Source organism: Manis pentadactyla, chromosome 10, assembly GCF_030020395.1.
Source record: "Manis pentadactyla isolate mManPen7 chromosome 10, mManPen7.hap1, whole genome shotgun sequence".
Taxonomy (NCBI): Eukaryota; Metazoa; Chordata; class Mammalia; order Pholidota; family Manidae; genus Manis; species Manis pentadactyla.
In genome coordinates, this window is record NC_080028.1 from 96,587,930 (window position 1) to 96,605,805 (window position 17,876).

The 17,876-nt window shown below is 52.5% G+C and overlaps 1 protein-coding gene across 2 annotated transcripts; it reads right to left on the minus strand.

Annotated features, from left to right (window-relative positions):
- Positions 1–7,598: 7,598 nt before the first annotated feature.
- On the minus strand, positions 7,599–16,021 carry NYAP1 (neuronal tyrosine phosphorylated phosphoinositide-3-kinase adaptor 1). Of its 2 annotated transcripts, none has more exons than XM_036904626.2 (7): positions 15,887–16,021; positions 14,500–14,654; positions 12,686–13,041; positions 10,733–12,250; positions 9,617–9,835; positions 9,283–9,392; positions 7,599–8,753 (listed from the first exon to the last, which is right to left on the minus strand). In XM_036904626.2, the coding sequence occupies exons 2-7, from the start codon at positions 14,565–14,567 to the stop codon at positions 8,508–8,510; spliced, it is 2,517 nt and encodes an 838-aa protein (XP_036760521.2). In that variant the 5' UTR covers positions 14,568–14,654; positions 15,887–16,021; the 3' UTR covers positions 7,599–8,507. The 2 variants fall into 2 exon arrangements, with proteins under 2 accessions (XP_036760521.2, XP_036760522.2); XM_036904627.2 differs by having other exon boundaries at positions 7,600–8,753; positions 9,617–9,832.
- Positions 16,022–17,876: the final 1,855 nt, after the last annotated feature.

The following is a 17,876-nucleotide window of genomic DNA, read 5'->3' on the forward strand; positions in this document are numbered from 1 at the left end:
GACTAACAGTTACCAAAGGGAAAGGGACTGGGGAGGATGGGTGGGAAGGGAGGGATAAGGGGGTAAAAGGGACATTATGATTAGCATACATAATGTAGCGGGAGGGGCACACAGGAAAGGCAGTATATACAGAGAAGACAAGTAGTGACTCTGTAGCATCTTGCTGTGCTGATGGACAGTGACTGTAATGGGGTGTGTGGTGGGGACTTGATAGTCGGAGCAGTCTAGTACCCGTAGTGGTGTTCAAGTAATTGTACATTAACGATACCAAAATAACAAAAACAAAAACAAAAAAAACCAGCATGCACAAAAAAACCTTGTCAATGCAGGGATATAGAGGTATCAAAACTCATCAAACTGTAGACTTAAAACAAGTACACTTCATTATATGTAAATTGTACCTCAATAAAGCTGATTTCTAAACATAGAAATGTGATTTTAGAGCTTATGTTGTGTGTGTGTCAGGGGTCAATAACCAATTGTTCACAAGAGATAATATAAGCTTGAAGCGCTAGCAAGTGATGAAGTAGAATTTAAGGAAAGTTTTGTGTAATTCCCCACTCCCACCCAATCTGAGAAATAAGAAGTCTTTACTGACACACTTAAAAACAAGTCCACAAAAAGCTGTGGATGGAATAAAGATGTCAGGTTTTATGTCAGAAATCTCGAGGTACCTCATCCTAAGTGTTAAGATACTCTACCTCAGGGATTCTTGACCTTAAAAGTCAAGGCTTCTCTATCTCAACGCTACTGACATTACAGATAGGATACTTCTTTGTTGTGGGGGGCTGTCCTGTGCATTGAAAGATGTTTAATAGAATCTCTGGCCTCTACCTGCTAGATGACCAGAGCAAACCCCATCCTCAGCTGTGACAATGAATAATATTGCCAGATGCCCCCTGGGAAGCAAAATTGCTACACTGAGAACTATGTTCTAACTACCAGTTAGCACATAACCAGGGTGTAGAGTTTCCTCTTGGCTGCAATACCATCAGGGTCAGGGACTCATGTCCCCTGGGCTCACTCAGACACCAAGCATTCCTAGGTCACTTTCTGGCTACCTGGGCTCATCGCCTTGCTCTTCTGGGAGGTGCAGCTGCTTCTTGCTTCCTTCAGACACTTCCACCACATCACCCCATCCAGCGTCTCCCTGTGCCTGGTCTCGTGGTTCTATGCTGCTTCCTTCTCTGCACCTCAGGGAGCAATGGCTGGCCTCTCTGCTGTGCTCTTGTACTCTTTCCTCCTCCCACACACTGTAAAGCTGGAGAGACCACCCCTTCCAAGGTGTAAAGGCCAGTGGTCTACTGGTGGAAAGGGGCAGTGCCACCTTCCTCTCCTTCATGATGGCAAAGGATGGTGACTTCTCCGTCCACCACAGGAAGGCTGGGCTAGCAGATCTCTTTGAGAGCAATGATTGAGGATGGCCAGGGTGGGTGGGCAGTCTCCCACCTCTCTTCTTGGGAAGGAGGTAAATAAACCCCATCCCCACCCCAGGAGGGAATTCTAGAAGCTAACTGTCCCTGCTCAGATCTGTTTTGGTGTCAGGGGCCCTTTCCCACCCTGGGTATATGGTTTTGCTTCTGTAAGAAGTTCCTATCAGGGGCTATCTTCATTCCCTGACTTCAGATATCCTAGGTGGGAAAGGAGGAAAGACAAATGGAGAGGAAGGGAAAACTTCCCCCAGAGCTCCTCACTCACTTAGCTCCAACCTCAAAATGGGGGGGAGAGCGTTTCTCATTTTTAGATCCCCATATCTCTAAGTAGACCAACCATGACAGGTTTATGACCCAAACGCAAGATTACATTTTATGTTACTAAGTGAGCAAAGTGACTTCAGATCTGAATGGACAGGGAAATAAATAGCACATATTTAAAATTTTCCTTCTAGTTTCTAATTTTTCCAGAAGGTTTCCCCTCATTACTCTGAAATTTCTGGAATGTGTACATCACACCTTCCCACCCATCTCTGGGCTTTAAGGCAGAAATGTCAAACACCATCAGCACAAGGTCACCACTTGGTCAATGGAAATTTTTTAAAATGGTGGTGACACCATCTCTGGTGCTTGCAGTCTGTAGTTTCTGGATCCCAGCCATTTTTGGTGACAAAGACTGCCCTGGGGAGGTGGTAGAGGCCAGTGGGTGGCTTGGATGTGTCCCCAGACAACATGCATCCCGGGGGCAGTCTGGAGGTAGAGGAGGAGCCTCAGGCTGGGCTGCTGCTCTGAAGGCGCATTCTTCAGGGACACCTGGGTCTGAATAGAAAGTGACAAGAGGCTCTTAACTCCCAGTACCTGTAAACTGTAGAGGTATCTTGAGAAAGCAACCTCAAGGGAGTGTGCCACTCTGTAGGACAACTGGCCCAGGCTAGTCCACAAGTCTGTTATGGGTACAAGAGAAGTAAAGATAATGGGTCAGATTAGAAGAGATAAGAAACAGAACAACCAAACGCAATGCCTGCTTCTGGATAGCATCTCAGTCCGAAATCGGTATGTTGGAAGCCCTAACCTCCAATGGGATGGCACGTGGAAGAGAGACCTTTGGGAGGTGATTAGATTTCAATGAGGTCATGAGGGTTGGGCCCTAATGATGAGATTAGTGTCCTCTTGGAGGAGGAAGACAGACCAAAACGCTCTCTCTCTGGGCTCTGTGACAATATAGCAAGAAGGTGGCTGTCTGCAAGCCAGGAAGAGAGCTCTCACCAGGAACCCAATTGGGCAACATGTGGATCTTGGACTTCCCAGCTTCCAGAGCTGTGAGGAGTAGATGCTTATTGTTTCAGCCACCCAGACTATAGTATTTTGTTATGGCAGCTGAGCTAAGACCAGGACACTTTGGGGCACAATTAGGGAGATATATGTGTGGCCTGGGCATTAGATAAGATGAAAATCTGTTGACATGGAGAGGTGGAGACCATAAATGGAAAAAAGTAGCTTTCAAAACAGCATGTGCTGGGTTGTCTTGTTTTGTTAAAAATGTGTATATATGTATAAAAAAAATCCTGTAATGTTATACAATCAGCTATTAAATGGTACCCTCTAGGTGGGGGAAATATGGTGCTTTGCTTTATTTTTGCTTTTCGGTATTTGATAACTTTCTACAATGCATGTACATTGCTTTGTAAAAACAAAAGGTTTACTTTTAATTGGAGAGAGAGTACATGCTGGGAGAAGTTTCCTAGATCATTTGCTCCCAACCCACATTTTTTTCAAAGGAGGAAAAATTTTGATATGTCACACAGGCTTTAAAAACAACACTTTTTATTGTAGAAAATTTCAGACAGACCCAAGTGTAGACGAAACATGCATCCAGTCTCAACAACGACCAACTAATGGCCATTCTTGTTTCATCTCCCTTTCCATTTTACCTTGAAGCAAATCCCAGACCTCATATAATTTATCCCATTAGTATTTCAGTATGATCTCTTTAAAGACTCTAAAAATACGTAACCACAGTATATTATCATGCCCCCCAAATTAATAATAATTCCCTAATGTCAATAAATATCAGTCAGTGGACATATTCCCAATGGTCTTATAAATGCAAGAAATAAGATTTCAAAAAAGTTTGAATCAGGATCCAAATAAGGCCCATAGACTGCAATGGTTGACATATCTTTTTTATTCTCCTTAAACCTACAGGTTCCTTCTCCATCTCTTTATTTTCCCTGGCAATGTGTTTGTTGAAGAATTCATCCAGCTTGCCTGCCCAGAGGCATTTCCTACAGGCCTTAATTTTGCTGATCACATCCTCTTGTGTTCAATGAGCTCCCTTCTCCTCTGTGTTTCCTGTAATTGGTAGTGGCACCTACAGGCTTGATTGTGTTTCCAGGTTTGATTTTTTTGGAGGCAAGAACACTTTGTAGCTGGTGGTGCATTCCTCTATCAGGAGGCACATAATATCTCATCATCTCTTCTAGTATGATCTGTGATGTTAGCTGCTGTAGAAACTTAACACCTGAATCTGTTACTTCGTGGTGATCATCCAGTTCTGAAATTCTGTTTTTATCTATTAGCTGGGATATTTCTAGAAAGAGAAGCTTCCCTTCAATGATGATTTCATGAAGGTAGATAGATGCTTGATTCTTTCCCTCTATGTACCACCTTCAAAATAACAAATCGATTCTCTAATATCCTCTGAGAAATCTTTTTGTTACTATGAACTTAAGAATTTAACCATGTTTGCCTTTCAACCCTTTGCAGCTCTCCGCCTTCTTGATGCACAAATTACCCCATCCTTTGGCTCTTGGGAAGGAGCCCATTCAAGTCTGCTCCCTGGTCTTTTTGATGTGACCCTAGTAATCTTTCATAGAAATCTCTCTTCAGAGCTGAGATATGACCTCAATAGGCAAATGGGCCATGAAAAGAGAGCAGAATATCATTTCTGAGGTTTCTCTTTTCTCTGCCCACTGGTTCCAGTGCCTCACCTCCTCAGTGAAGGTCTCCACCCATTTCTGGCTGTGCTGCCATACAGCCCCAGCTGTGCAGGGGTTTCAAAAAGTAGAAAGTGAGTGTCGGAAGTGACTTAGTGTCCCCAGGAGGAGACATGGACTCCCAGGTGATTCCCAGGTGAGTTTTACCAAGTGTCAGGCAGGCAGGGTGGAGTCCAGGCTGATTTCCCAGAAGTGCTTATCCCTCCATCCTTCCTGTGAGGTTTACGGTCCCAGTACAGACTATGTTCTTGATATTTCTAACTCTTGGCAGGCCTTGGGTCTTGACTAGCAGAAGGGCTGCATCTCTCTAGCCCACAGCAGCCTCAAGCACCTGCTTTAGAGGGAGCCCTGCCTGTCTTGGCTCCATCCGCTCCTGCCCCTCACTGCTATGATGCTGAGGTTCTAGGTGCTCTCATCCCACCTCAACTCTGTCTCTAGCCCCACCACTCTCATCAGCCTCAGAGGGAGGCTTTGCGCTCTCTTACTCTCCTCCTTCAATTCTCTAATTACCTCATTTTGTAGAGAAGGAGAGCAACAGACTTGGCTCTAAGTGCCCACCTGGGATTTGAACCCACACATGCCAGCCATACGGTGCCTGACACTTCATGCCTGCCTCTGCTTGTCACGACCCCTATATATATTTTCTGATTTCAGAAGGAAGACATACACATAAAAATTCAAGCAATGTAAATTAAAACACTAAACTAAGTCCCCTCTCTTCTCAGGCCTCAAAATAATCACCATCAGCTATTTGGTATATTTCCTCCAAGACTAACATAAAAACTTACAAATCATTTTTCTCAACATGGGCTTTTTCTATATGCACTTTTCTGCACATTGCTTTTGTTTACTTATGTCCTGTGAACTGCTTCTTGTGCTAAGAGCATCTATATCTTCTGCATTCTATTTAACAGCTTCAGTTTTCCATTATTACCATAAATTAGTCAGTGCCATGCTGATGAACTTGAACTTGTTTCCAAGTTTTTGTTATTTCAAACAATGCTTCAATTAGCACCCCTGCGCATTTAACCTTGCACACTTGTGTACCTATTTCCATAGGAAAAATTCCTGGAAATGGAATTTCTTGAGTCGAAACTATGCACATTTTAATTTTTAAGAAATATTATTGAACCAGCCTCCAGAAAGACTGTTTACATTTACACAATGAGCACCTGTTTTCTGCACATACTTGCCAGATTGATGTTATAAGTTTTTTTTTTTTGTCTGATAGGTGAAAGGTATTTTATTATTGCTTTATTCTGCATTACTGATTGTTAAGGTTGAACGTGCTTATTGCTAATTTCTGTTTCTTTGATGACTTCATGGCCTTTATTCACATTTGTTTGGGTTGTTCTTTCCTTATCAACTCACTAATCTTTCTTATATATTGTATCAATCTTTTTCAAATGTCTCAGAAGTATCTTACCAGTTCAATGGTTGTAGTTTGACTTTGCCATATGGAAGTTTTAGTTGTGAATGTGATCAAACTTAAGTCTTTTAGTTTGTTTCTGATTTTTGTGTCCTTTTAGAAAAGACTCCTCCATCCCAGGTTGTAAGAATGTTTGCCTACTTTTCTCTGTTAATGTTTTGCTTTCACACTGAAATCTTTTGGTATAATGAATGAAATCGAAATCCAGCTTCCCATACTCTCCCCTGACTAGCTAATTGTTGAAGAAAGCATTACTGAATAATCTTTTCCCCACCATTAAAATATCACCTTTATCATATACATGCTAAATTCCCACGTGTATTTCGGTTCTTTCTGGACTCTATCCTGAGGGATGACCCAGTCCTGTGCCAATCCGAGTACACTGTGCTTTTACTTCAATTTTTAATATTTGGTAAGCCTGGTTCCCCACTACTCATCTGTTTCAGGATGTTCTGGTTTTTCTCATTGTCATTCTGAATGAACTTTGAACTATTTGTCAAGTTTCCCAAATTATCCTTTTGGGATTTAGAAACTGCATTGAATTTATGGATTTAGGGAAAACTTGACATCTTTTATATTATGGTCTTCTTACCTAAGAACAAGTTATTACTCTGCTTATTCAAGTCTTCCTGGTTTAAAAAAAAAAAAAGCTTTAGTTTTACTGACTGACCAAATATAGATCCTATACATTTTTTCTTAAAGTTACTCCTACATATTTAATGAATTTTGTTGCCCTTATAAGTGGGATATTTCCCTCCATTAATTTTCTAACTAATTATTAAAAAGCCATAGGAAATCCTGCCATTTGTGACAATCCTGCCACGGATGGACCTTGAGGGTATTATGCTGTGTGAAATAAGTCAGAGAAAGACAAATACTGTATGATCTCACTTACATGTGAAATGTAAAAATAAACAAATTGAACTCATAGATACAGAGGACAGACTATAAACTCTGTTCTAGCTGGTAACAAACCTGAATATTCCCCATTACTTGAAATTCAACTTTCTTCCCTCAACCCCGCTTTCCTTGCTCTGTCAAGGTGATCACTTCCCAGTCACAACTCCCAAGCCTGGGCTTCAAGGGTGCACAATTCAGCAAGTTCATCCCGATCCTGAGGATGTTTTCTTCCAGCTGCATCTTGCAAACTGTCCCTCACCCTCTGTTCTCCGGAACACCCTATTTATCCTCCTCCGTGGATTCTTTCCTGAGACCAGCATCTTGTTTTGAGGTCCATCTTTCTGAACCAGCTCCATCACAGCTGATTCATGGCCCTCTGCATTACTTAAACAGGTTTCCTGACCCCCACCCCCATCTTCTACTGTTCTGTAGACAATCATACTGTGACCTTGGGATGCTCCCTCCTCCCCATCGGGCTCATCCAAGCCTTACCCGTCCTTTTAGGCTCACTTTCCAGGAAGCCTTCCAGATGATTCCAGCCCTCTCCCTCTCTCTAGTGTCGGCTCAGCTGTCACATCTCTCTGAGTAGACTATTAGCTGCTTGAGGGTGGGCTTCAGTCTGAATATTCCTTCTGTGCAGGTGCATTGCCAAATACACATCAGATGCTCAATCAGTGCTTGCCGAGTCACTGCATGGTGGCATTCCTGAGATTTACCTCCAACTCCACCTCTCCCTGTTTGCCACAGCCATTCAACCCCCCTGTACCACCTCCAATCCCACCAACCAAGGGCAAGAGAGAAAAGAAACAGGTTTAAGAAAGGCGGAGCACATTAATTAGAAGCCAGTTCTAGGATCATTAGTCTTTTAATATATTATTCTGAAAAGAAAGGAATTAAAAAAAAATTCCTGACGTCTCTTCTGATTTTTTTTAATTTAAATAAATACCCTGCCTGCCCCCCACCCACTAAAATTTCCCTCCTTCCCCATCATCCCACCCATTCCTGGAGCTAGACCCTCACCCCAGAGCTAAATGAGAGGCCTGTTTCAGAGCAGGCCACGCTCACTACCAAATTCTGAAGACATGTAAATACTGTAAATGAGGCTGTGGCCCTCAGAGCCCCTCCCTTCTTCTGCACTGCTCCCTGCTCCAGACCAATCCGTAGCTTTGGGGTGGGCATGGATGGTGGGGCTTTTAGGCATTGGGGAGAGTGCCAACTAGTTTCTTTTACTGGCCCACCAGTCCCCACTCTCTGTTCAAGAGTGGGTCAGAAGGGCCCAGAATTGCCCTCTCTGGACTGAAATAAATAACAAAATAAATATCCCCTCCCCATTCCCACCTCTATAAGGAATCCCTCTATCTGACTCTCTAGTCCCTCTCCTTCACTTAATCCACCTCCCTCCTCTCCAGCCCTCCCCTTCTCCCCCACGGTGACCTCTGGCTTGGCCTTTCCTGTCTCAGGAGGAAGGCTCCACCTCGCTTGATGGGGAGAGAGCCAGGGCCTCCTTTCCAACCTCAAGCAAACACTCCTAGGCCTCTCCCAATTTCAGGGGGTGCTGCTGGCGCCCCATGGCTGATGGGCCTGGCAGAAGCCCTTTCTGGGGTGGGGGGTGAGGGAGGCTCCGGTAGGGGTTCTCCCTGGCTTGCTCTCACCTGCTCCTTCAAGTGTCCCTCATTCAAGGTAAGTTCCCCGGAGAGTCAGGCAACCCCGCCCCATTCCCCAGTCCAGGTGCCCTGGACGCCCGCCTCCTCAGATGGCAGTGTCCCAGAGGACAGTGTGCTGCCGGCGGCAGGGCGGGGTGCCGGACTTGCGGGGCTCAGGCCCCCGCCGCCAGCTGGGGAGGATGGGCATGCTCTCCTGCTTGCAGAGGCCTCGGTCGGGGCGGTGGCGCGCCTTGATCTCCTTGCACACGCAGCGCTTGCGCTCGATCACCTCCAGTAGCTTGCCGTCGCGCTCGCGGGCGGGCTGGGGTGGCAGGGGCAGTGCAGGGGGCATCTGTGCCCCTTCCTCCCGCCGCCGGCCGACGGGGGAGAAAGGCATAAGGAGGGTCAAGGACCTCAGTGATCGGGCCTGCCCTACCCTACCGCCCTACGCAGAGATCAATACCTGTCCCCCAGGGCCACTGTCCTTTCCCGCTGGCTGGGGGAGGGAGGTGTGGGATGGGATGGGATGGGATGGGATGGGAGCAGAAATCCAGCCCTTGCTCCCTTTGCCTGGCTGTGCACCTTGGTGCCAGGCTAGGCCTGCCTCAACCTGAGGAACAGGCGCCTTCTAAAATCTGGTCTTCCCAGTAGGATATAGTTTTCTAATTGGTTCACCCAGAGGGCGCGCCTTTTTTTAGATGCACAGCCACCCATGGAGGGCTGGTGGAGGGCCTGATCTCTTCCATTCACGTAGCCCCTTTCGAGGGTCCTCCTCCAACCCCCTCTCCTGATCGGGTTCCTCTTAGTCTGTGTGGGGCCTCACCCAGGCCTTCTTCCCGGCCTGCTCCTTCACAATTAAAACACAATCTCTTCCTCCTCACCTGGCTTGGGGCATCCCGAGGCTGGCTGCAGGGCCGGGGCATGTAGAGCGCGGCCTGCCGGACTCCAGAGGTGGAGGCCGAACGCCCCAGGCGGTAGCCTCCAGTGAAGTCTGAGGCAGAAGAAGGAGTGAGGGGTGGGGTGGGCAGGGGCTCCACGTCCCCCTCCCGCAGTTCCCTAAGAGCCTCATGCAGGCTACCCTGCCTTGTCAGAGGACAGAAGCAGAGATGTGGGATTAGTATGTAGGGCCCAGGCCCTGGACCCTGGGCGATGCCCCCCAGCCAGCCCCATCCGTGTACAGGTGTCATTTGTGTGCATGGATGGGCAGGGTGTCACCTCCGTTGCGGTGGCAGGCAGGGAAGGTCTGGCAGGGTATGGGTAGCGCCGTGCGGCTTCCTCCACGATCCCCTCCGTGGTGGATCCTGGCCAGCAGTCCCTCTGCCCCCTGGCTCCTCACTGGGATTCCTGATGCCATAGGGCCCCTGTCCTCACGCTCCACCTTGCCTGGACCCTCGGCACTGCCATTCCAGGCCCGGGCACTGTCTTCGATCTCTGCTGGGATGACAAGGAGAGCTCAGTAACTGAGTGTTGCAGGTGTCTTGCTGTCCCCCCAGCTACATACACCTTGGCAACACCTTGGCATGGGTGGACCACAAGGAACTGCTCCTTGCAGCACACACACACACACACACGAGAAGCGAGTGATCCTACTTCATGTATTCCCAACACACACACACACACACGAGATCCCCGTACTGCCACCTTCCTTCTTACCCATTGGTACCACCCCTGGGCTGAGAATCAGCTATTTGCTGCTGCTAAACCCTTTTCTCTGGTCAAAGGTGTCTCCCCGATCCCAGCTTTAGCTGCAGAGCCCTTCCAGCCCCAGATAGGACCAGAATGACCACTCCTAAAACAGAGACCAGGAGCGTTGTTCCCCAGGAGGTGGGGAATACCCCAAATCCTGAGCCGGGAAGTGGGGAGGCTTTGGGGGAAGGGCTGCATGTGAACTAAGCTCATCTTTGAGAGTAGATCTGGCAGAGCATTGCGTTGCCAGGCAACGGTAGGGGCCCCCCTCCCTCTGGTCCGGATGGGTTGCCATGGCAACAGCTGGGAGGCAGCTGTGTTTAGCTCCTAGTGTGCGAACACTCACAAATACACATCCCTGCTGCCCAGCAAAGGGAAGGACAGGGAATAGAGTGGCATGGGGCAGAAGGAGGAGGCTGCTCTGGGGCCAGATTCTACCCCTCCCCATGGCAGATCTTCTCCCCCCTCCAGCACATGCGGAGACCCCATCCCTTTAGTCTGCTGTGTGCCTGTATCCTGTCTCCCAGGAAACTTCCCTGTTTAAGACGATGGGCTGTGGTTTCCAAATAACCTTTCCAACACCTCCCCCCAAACCATCACAGGCATACCCAGCTCCCCACCCCCACACTCCCACCCCTCACTCACTGTCCAGCTCTTTTGCCTTCCTCCCTCCATACAGGACCTTCCTCTGCAGAGCCCAGCCTGACCCAAATGTCGTGGCACCCATTTCTTCTTCCTCCTCTGGTGTCCCTGCACTGGTGATGACGTGGGCACAGGAGATGCTGGCAAAGGCACCCCCATCGGTCCCTTGCTCTTGCAGCTGGATCTTGACCATGGGGTCTGGGGCCCCCATTCCACAGCCCTTATTCAGCACCCCTCCAGCCTTAAGGCTCTCATAGGCAGGGGGTCTCTTGAGCCCAGCTGCTGCAGCTGGGTAGGTCCAGAGTGGGGTCAGGGGACTTGCAGTTGAGTCTGGAAGGCTGTGGGGGGAGGCCAGGCAGCCACGGTGGTGCAGGACCCCAGCTGCTGTGCCCATGGCCGCGCTGTGGGGGCTGGACTTCCCGGTCATGGGAGACCTTGAGCTGGTGCACAGCATCCCATGGAGGACTGAGATCTCCTTCTCTGTCTTTGGCTCCCCAGCACCCAGGGGTGGACCGGCAGGCAGGACAGAGTGCGTGGTCACTTTGACTGCCGAGTATACCATGGTGTAAGACACAGCCTTGTCCTTGGAGGGACCAGGGAGCAAGGCAGCCGGGACAGGAGGGGCTGCTGGGACCCCGGCCACCTTGGGGCAGATCATGCTGTGGGAATTGGGGAGCTCCCGTTCTCCCCGGGGCTGGCCAGAGCCCTGGGGTGGCAACGGTGTTGAGTGGCTCCTGGCCCTGCCTGAGGGTCCCAGCAGCAACAGGTTGGCAGCAGGAGGCAGAGGTGGTGGTGGGGGAGGCGTCTCCCGCTCCCGGGCAGGCACTTGGGGAGCTGGGGTGGAGCCAGCTGGCTCCTTGGAGTGGCAGAGGACTGGTAGCCTGGAGACTCCATTGCCAGGGGTTCGGGAAGTGGACTTGGCTTGGGGGAAGGCCAGGAGGGGAGGACGGTGCTGGAGGAGGTTGGGGAAGGGCGGGGGGATTTCGCAAGGGGTGGTCTTGGTGGGCGTCCCGTCCCTCCAGCTAGGGAGGGCTGAAGCTGGACGGCGGTGGGTGTGGGGCTGAGGGGCATGAGGCTGGTGTAATGAGGAGGTTGCTGTCAATGGAGGGCCCCCATCAGCCCGGCCTTCCCCTGCCTCCTCAGGCAGTGGGTACTTCATCTCCTCATATATGGCCTCACTCTCTTCTGAGTCTGAGTCAGCACCAGCTGGAGGGGTCGGGCCCCCACCCCCAAGAGGGGGCCCAGTTAGGCCCCTTCCACTTCGCCCTCCTCCCCTGAAGACATCCCCCACCATCTCAATGTATACAGGCTCTTCCTCTTGGGCACCCACCTCAGGGTCCCCAGCTACGCAGGACCCCCTACCCAGGCGCTGAAGGGGTAGGTTCCCCCCTCGAGAAGAGGGGGCCAGGGGGCAGGACTCGTCGAAGGAGACAGACAGCTGGGTGTTGGGGCTTCGTCTGGGCTTCTGTGGAGGGACCTTCCGGCTGGCCTCCCGGCCCTCGGGGGCTGGTTTCTGCGAGCCTGGGCAGGACAGGAGAGAGAAAATAAACCCAGCACTTAGTGGGGGAAGGAGAGGGGAGACCCCTTCTAGCCCCTGGACCCAGATGGAAGGAAGGACACGTCTGCCTCTTTATTCCCCACTTCCCCCAGCTTAGAGCTCAGTAGGTTCCCCTTCCACCAGCCGGTCCACAGCCCTTCCAGTGAATTCCCCAGAGTCTGCAGCTCCCACTCAGAACTCTCCCCTTCCCTCCGGTCCCTCCAAGGCCACCCTTTTTCCCACGAATGGACTTTCCAGGGAGCTTTCCCTGCAAAAACAAACCCCCACTCCCTGTAAGAATGGAACCTTCCATTTCCTTGGTTCTTCCCTGAATGAACCCTCCCAGCAGACCTCCCCGGCTATAGAATAGATGCTCCCAGCTCCCAGCTCCCCCCTGGGGAGGCGGAAGGGTGCCTCACCTGCCTTCTTGCTGGGAGGGGTCTCTGCCCCCGACCCTGCCATGCTGAGCTTGGTGCTGGGGTGTCTCCGAGGCTTCACTGGAGGTCTTCGAGCACTGCTGTCCTCTGCAAGACCCCCGCTGCCACCCCCAGGCCCAACCCCCACACTGTCCATGCTGCCCACTGAGTGGCAGGAGAGGGAGCGCGGGGCCATGGCACTGCGGCAGGGGTGGGGGGTGTGCTCCTGGGAGGCTGGCATTGTCATGAAGCCCATCCTGAGGGAGCGGCGCAGCGAGGCGATGTCCCGCACACGGACCCCGGGCCCCGCGCCAGCCCCGGACCCTGCCGGGCCTGTGGGAGCCACCTCTTTACTGGAGCTGGGAAGAGAAGGCCAAGATGGAGCAGAGATGGGGCCTCAGGTTTGGGCCTCCCCGTCGGCCACCCTAGGAGGGATTTGCAACCCTGTGGCCTCCCAGGGGGAAGGAAAAGGATCCAGGGTGGCGATGGGGGAGCCTGAAGGCCCAGGGCACTGAAGAAGCTTCAGGCAAAACCCCTAAGCTTTGAAAAAGGCAAGGAAATGGGGGCGGGCACAGGAATGAGAGGAGGGCTGAGTATGTGTGCAGGGGCGCATCCCTGGAGCTTGCTGGTCCCAGCCTGGTCACCTCCCACACACGTGTGGACGGCTTCATGCATAGGTAGAGAGATGCAGCCCCAGGTAGCACAGCCCTGCCAGACACATAACCTGTCGCCACAGTGCTGCTCCTTGTCCCTCTCACGCAGGCCCACACCTGCCCTCTGGCCTCCCCTCCAGTCCAGCTACTGCGCCCTATGCTCCACACCTGCACAGCACCTTCTTTCTCAGACCAGGGCTGTGCTGCCGCATCCTCAGAGCAGCCTCCCCCAACCAACGCTTTTTCTCCCTTCCTCTCTCTCTCCTCTCCCTCATGCTGTCCTCTCTCTGTCACCCTCCCAGGCTCACCCCCATTCCCTTTCACTGTCCCTGAGCTTCTGTGTGAGTGAACGGGGGGCAGCTGGCAGGCAAGTGGGGAAAGCTGCTGTGGGGTGGGCTCTCATTAAGGCCCTGTCTACTAACCCTTCATTAGGGAGAGATCACTGCAGTGATAGCTCTGATTAATCTAATTAACAACAAGAATTAAACTCCACAGTTACAAGGAGGGAAAAGGGAGCAGGGAAAGGGGCTCTGACTCAGGCTCCAAGAGGCTGTGCAGTCAGTGGGGGTGAAGAGTGGGGAGCCAGGCCAGCCCCAGATCCCTGGGAGGGCAAAGAGAGCTGGTGAGCAGGAAGGGTCCCTAGACCTGGCTTACCTGCAGAGCCCACCTGCAGTCCCCTACCACACATACATAACCCGTCACTTGGCAACTCACCTCCCCCAGCAGAGGAGGCTGTGAGGGGGCCAAATGGGTCCTCTCTGGTGCCCCTCCAATGACCTCATGCCTGGACTGTAAGGACAGCAGGGCCTGCCCCTTCCAAGGTCAGGTGACAGGGGGAGCAGGTGCCCGCCCCACATTGACAGAGAGGAGAAGACCACAGGCCAGAGGTGAGTCAGGGAGGAGTGACTCGGGCCTCCAGGGATGGGGACGAGTCAGCAGGGTGCTCCTGAGCTGGAAGAACCCTAAGTGGCCAAGACAGGGGCTGGAGCCAGGAGCAGGGTGAAGACGGGGTGTGTGCAACTCCAGCAGTTCTGTACTGAGCACAGACTCTGAGATCAGACTGATCACCAGGCTGTGAGACCCGGGAAGGGAAGAGGGATATGGCTCATTCCGGGGGAAGAAGAGGTGAGACAGGCGAAGGGGCAACCCAGGACGCAGACTCACCTCCTCTTGGCCTCCTCCTCCTTGTGCTGCCTCCACTCCAGCTTGGTTTTTCGGTAGAGAAGGTTCATGTCGTCGTGGGGAGGGAGGTGGGGGCTGGGGGGCCTTGCTCAGTGCCACCAGGCCCGGGGGGTGGCCCTCCCTGGGTCCCGGATCCACTTGATGGAGGATGAAAAGGAAAAAAGAAAGATGTGGGGTGGGGGTAGGGGCAAGAATGAGTGAGAGAAAGAGAAAAAGGAGCAGAGATGTGACTCGGGTCCTCAGAGAGAGAACAGATGGAGGCACAGAAAACCCAACTCCACCTCTGGGACTCACAGACAGACAGAGACAGACATGTGTACACAGTCACACACCCTGACAAAGGTGTTCAGAGCCACAAATACACTCTGGAGAGATCAGACTAACACAGATTCCCATCCTGTAAATACACTCTGATCCACCACAGTCAGGCCCCCCAAATGCACAGCAAGCCCACAGCCACACACACATTCAGACATATAAGCCACAGGGCCACAGACCCGCATCTACAGAGGACCAGACACAGATCAGCATAGGTAAACAGCACCGAGGAGCAGGCAGACACAGACATAAACACCCCCCGACACACCCACAGCACACACAGGCCTCCAGAAACACACAGCAGCTCCTCAGAACTGGACATACCTACAGACAAGGAGTTATAACCCCGGCCTAGTTGTGTATATTACATCCCGCAAGGGAACGGGGGACAGTCAGACTCCCACCCAGTCTAGGGCCCAGAGGCTGGGGGGTTGTAATGAGGGCAGGGTTGGGACGCTGGAGAAAGGGTGGGGGCACTCTGAGTTGGGCATCTACAATACCATCCACCCATCTATCTCCACTGCCTGCAGCCGTTCCCCTTTCCACCTTTCTTTCCAGCCTTTCGTCTGGTCCACCCCTATTCCTGCGCCCCGGCCCCTCCGCCACGGTCTCCGCCTCCCTCTCTGATGGCCCAAATCACCTTCTTCCTCCTCCAGGATCCGGGAGGCTCCCGGCTTCCCTCGTCCAGTCCCTGCCCTCAATCCCACCCAGAGGCCTCCAGTCTGGCCCCATAGCTACCTTCTGAGCTGCGGCCTCCATACCTGCTTTGGTTTCCCTTCCCCCAAACACATTCTCCTTTGCGCCTTCAAGCCTCACCTCTCCTCCTAGGCGCCCCTCCTCACTGCCGGCTTCTCCTTTCCCTGTTTGTTCCAAACCTGGCCGGCTTCATCGCCCTCTTCAACCAAGGGCCCCAGGTTCCTGGGCACCCTCCCCTTCTCCTTGTCCTGCTACCCAGGGTTTCTCCGTTTTTCGCCCCGCCAATCCTCACTGCCCCTTCTCCCCCCATCCCACCTCCCCGCACCAAACCTCCCCAATTTCTACATCGCCGTACCTGGCCTGCCGGGCGCCGACCCCCCCATGCCGGGCTCCGCCCGGAGCAGGAGGGAGGAGGAGAGACAGAGAGAGACCGGGGGAAGCCGAGCTGGGCCCTGCCGCAGAGACAGCCCCGCCTCCGGGTCCGCCCCCAGACCCGCCCCCGGCCCCAAACCCACCCTTCCACACCCTCCAAGGACGGAGCCGGAGCTGCCGCGCCTCGTCGCGCAGCCAGGCTGAGGTGAGGGTCACGGGAGCCGCGGAGCCCGCGGCGGGGACTCGAAGAAAGGTCGTGGTGCACGGGGAGCCGGGCGCCAGCCCGCCCCCACTCCGGGGCGTTCGTTTCTCGCCGCCCCTCGCCCCCTGCCCTGCCGGGTGGTGCTCAGTTCGGTGTCCAAGGCCCCAACGGAGTGAAGCGGGGCGCAGCACGTAGTGGCGCCCCCCAGTGGCAGCCCGGGGCCTGCACCCACGTGCGTACCTTGTGTGCCCAACGCTCCCCGGGTGCCCAACCCGCGTCGGGACGGGGCGAGGCTGCGGCTGCGGGGCCCCGAGTGCAGTGAAGCGGCGAGGCCGGCAGGGGGGACCGCTTTCCGGGCGGAGGGGCTCTGAGAGTCGGCAGCCGGACCTTTGGCGGCTTTGCCCAGCAGGGGGCGTGCTCCCATGGCCGCACCCCATCATCCTACCGTCCCCCAGGTGCCGGGAGGGCACTGGATTTGGCTCTCTGGGTACTCGTCGCTTATTCCTGTGGCCTCCGGGCCTCCGGACCTTGTTTCACGGCCTGGGCTCAAAGTCTTCCTCCCGTCCGCCTCTGCGGGCCAAGTCATCCTCCCAGTAACCTTTGACTTCTCCGGCGGCGCCCGCCAGGACCTGGGCACTCTGGGGTCGGCCTCCGACAGACCACCAGGGCCGAGGCCTGGGTCCGGTTACAGCGGCCTCGCCACGCCCCCCCATCACCTTTCTTATCATCTCCCTGAGAAATCCTATCTTCGAAATCCATTTGTCGCACATTAGCTGCAAGAAGACCTCGGTTTCACCCTTAGCTGGACGAAAAGTGATCCCCCCGAAGAGCGATGCCCTAATCCTTGGAACTTGTGAATATTTCCTTATATAGCAAAGTCTTTTCAGTTGTGCTGTGTGGCTTTGGGCATATCGCATAATCTCTCTGAGAGGTGCCTTATCTACTTACCTCAATAAAGTTTTTGAGGGGCAGCAAAGTAATCAATACAAAGAGCTTTGTAAATTGTAAAGGTTTTCATACATTAAAGGGCTATTATAATTACCTCCAGGAGAGTAACAAAATACATTAACAGTTCTTTCGCATATACGCCTTAGTGCGTACAAATTTTTATTCATTCAACATCCTCACAGAGATGAGAAATTTCCTAGAGACTGTAGATGTGGAGGAGTTCAAGTTAACTGCTGAGTGTCTTGAGTTGGTGGGAAGGGGAGGTCCAAAGATAAATTCTGGGGCTAGTAGCAAGTCAGCTGAAGGAAGGAGGATCTGGGGGTAGAACAGCAGGGCTGGTTCTGAATAGGCCAGAGGGGAGAGGGATGGGGGGCAAGGGGTGCATGGGAGGCTGCTTCCTTTCCTGGACCTCAGGACTGGGGAGGCCTCAGGACCTGCTATGTTAGCCTCAGATACCATGAGATAACTTTGTGAAGTGGACAAATATGAGGGGTTTTTAATGTCCTGGAGTATAGTTTCATTTGACCAGAATTAATTATAATCCATTTCCTTCTGAACCTGGGAGTGAAGACAGCTGCGGCCTAATTAGACACTGCTTTTGCTAAAATAATTCCTCTCAGAATATTGGTTAGGGTGGGGGTGAGGGGGTGCAAAAAAAAAAAAGGGAGAGAAAATGGCAGTTGGAGGTTTATTTTCTCACACCAAGCACACAGTAGGCCCTTTGTGAGTGTGGATTCTCCTTACTGAGCAAGGGACAGGATTGGGTGAGAGGCAGGGGAGGGTCCAGGCTTTTGGCCAGCTGAGTTCCTCTTCAGGTGCATCT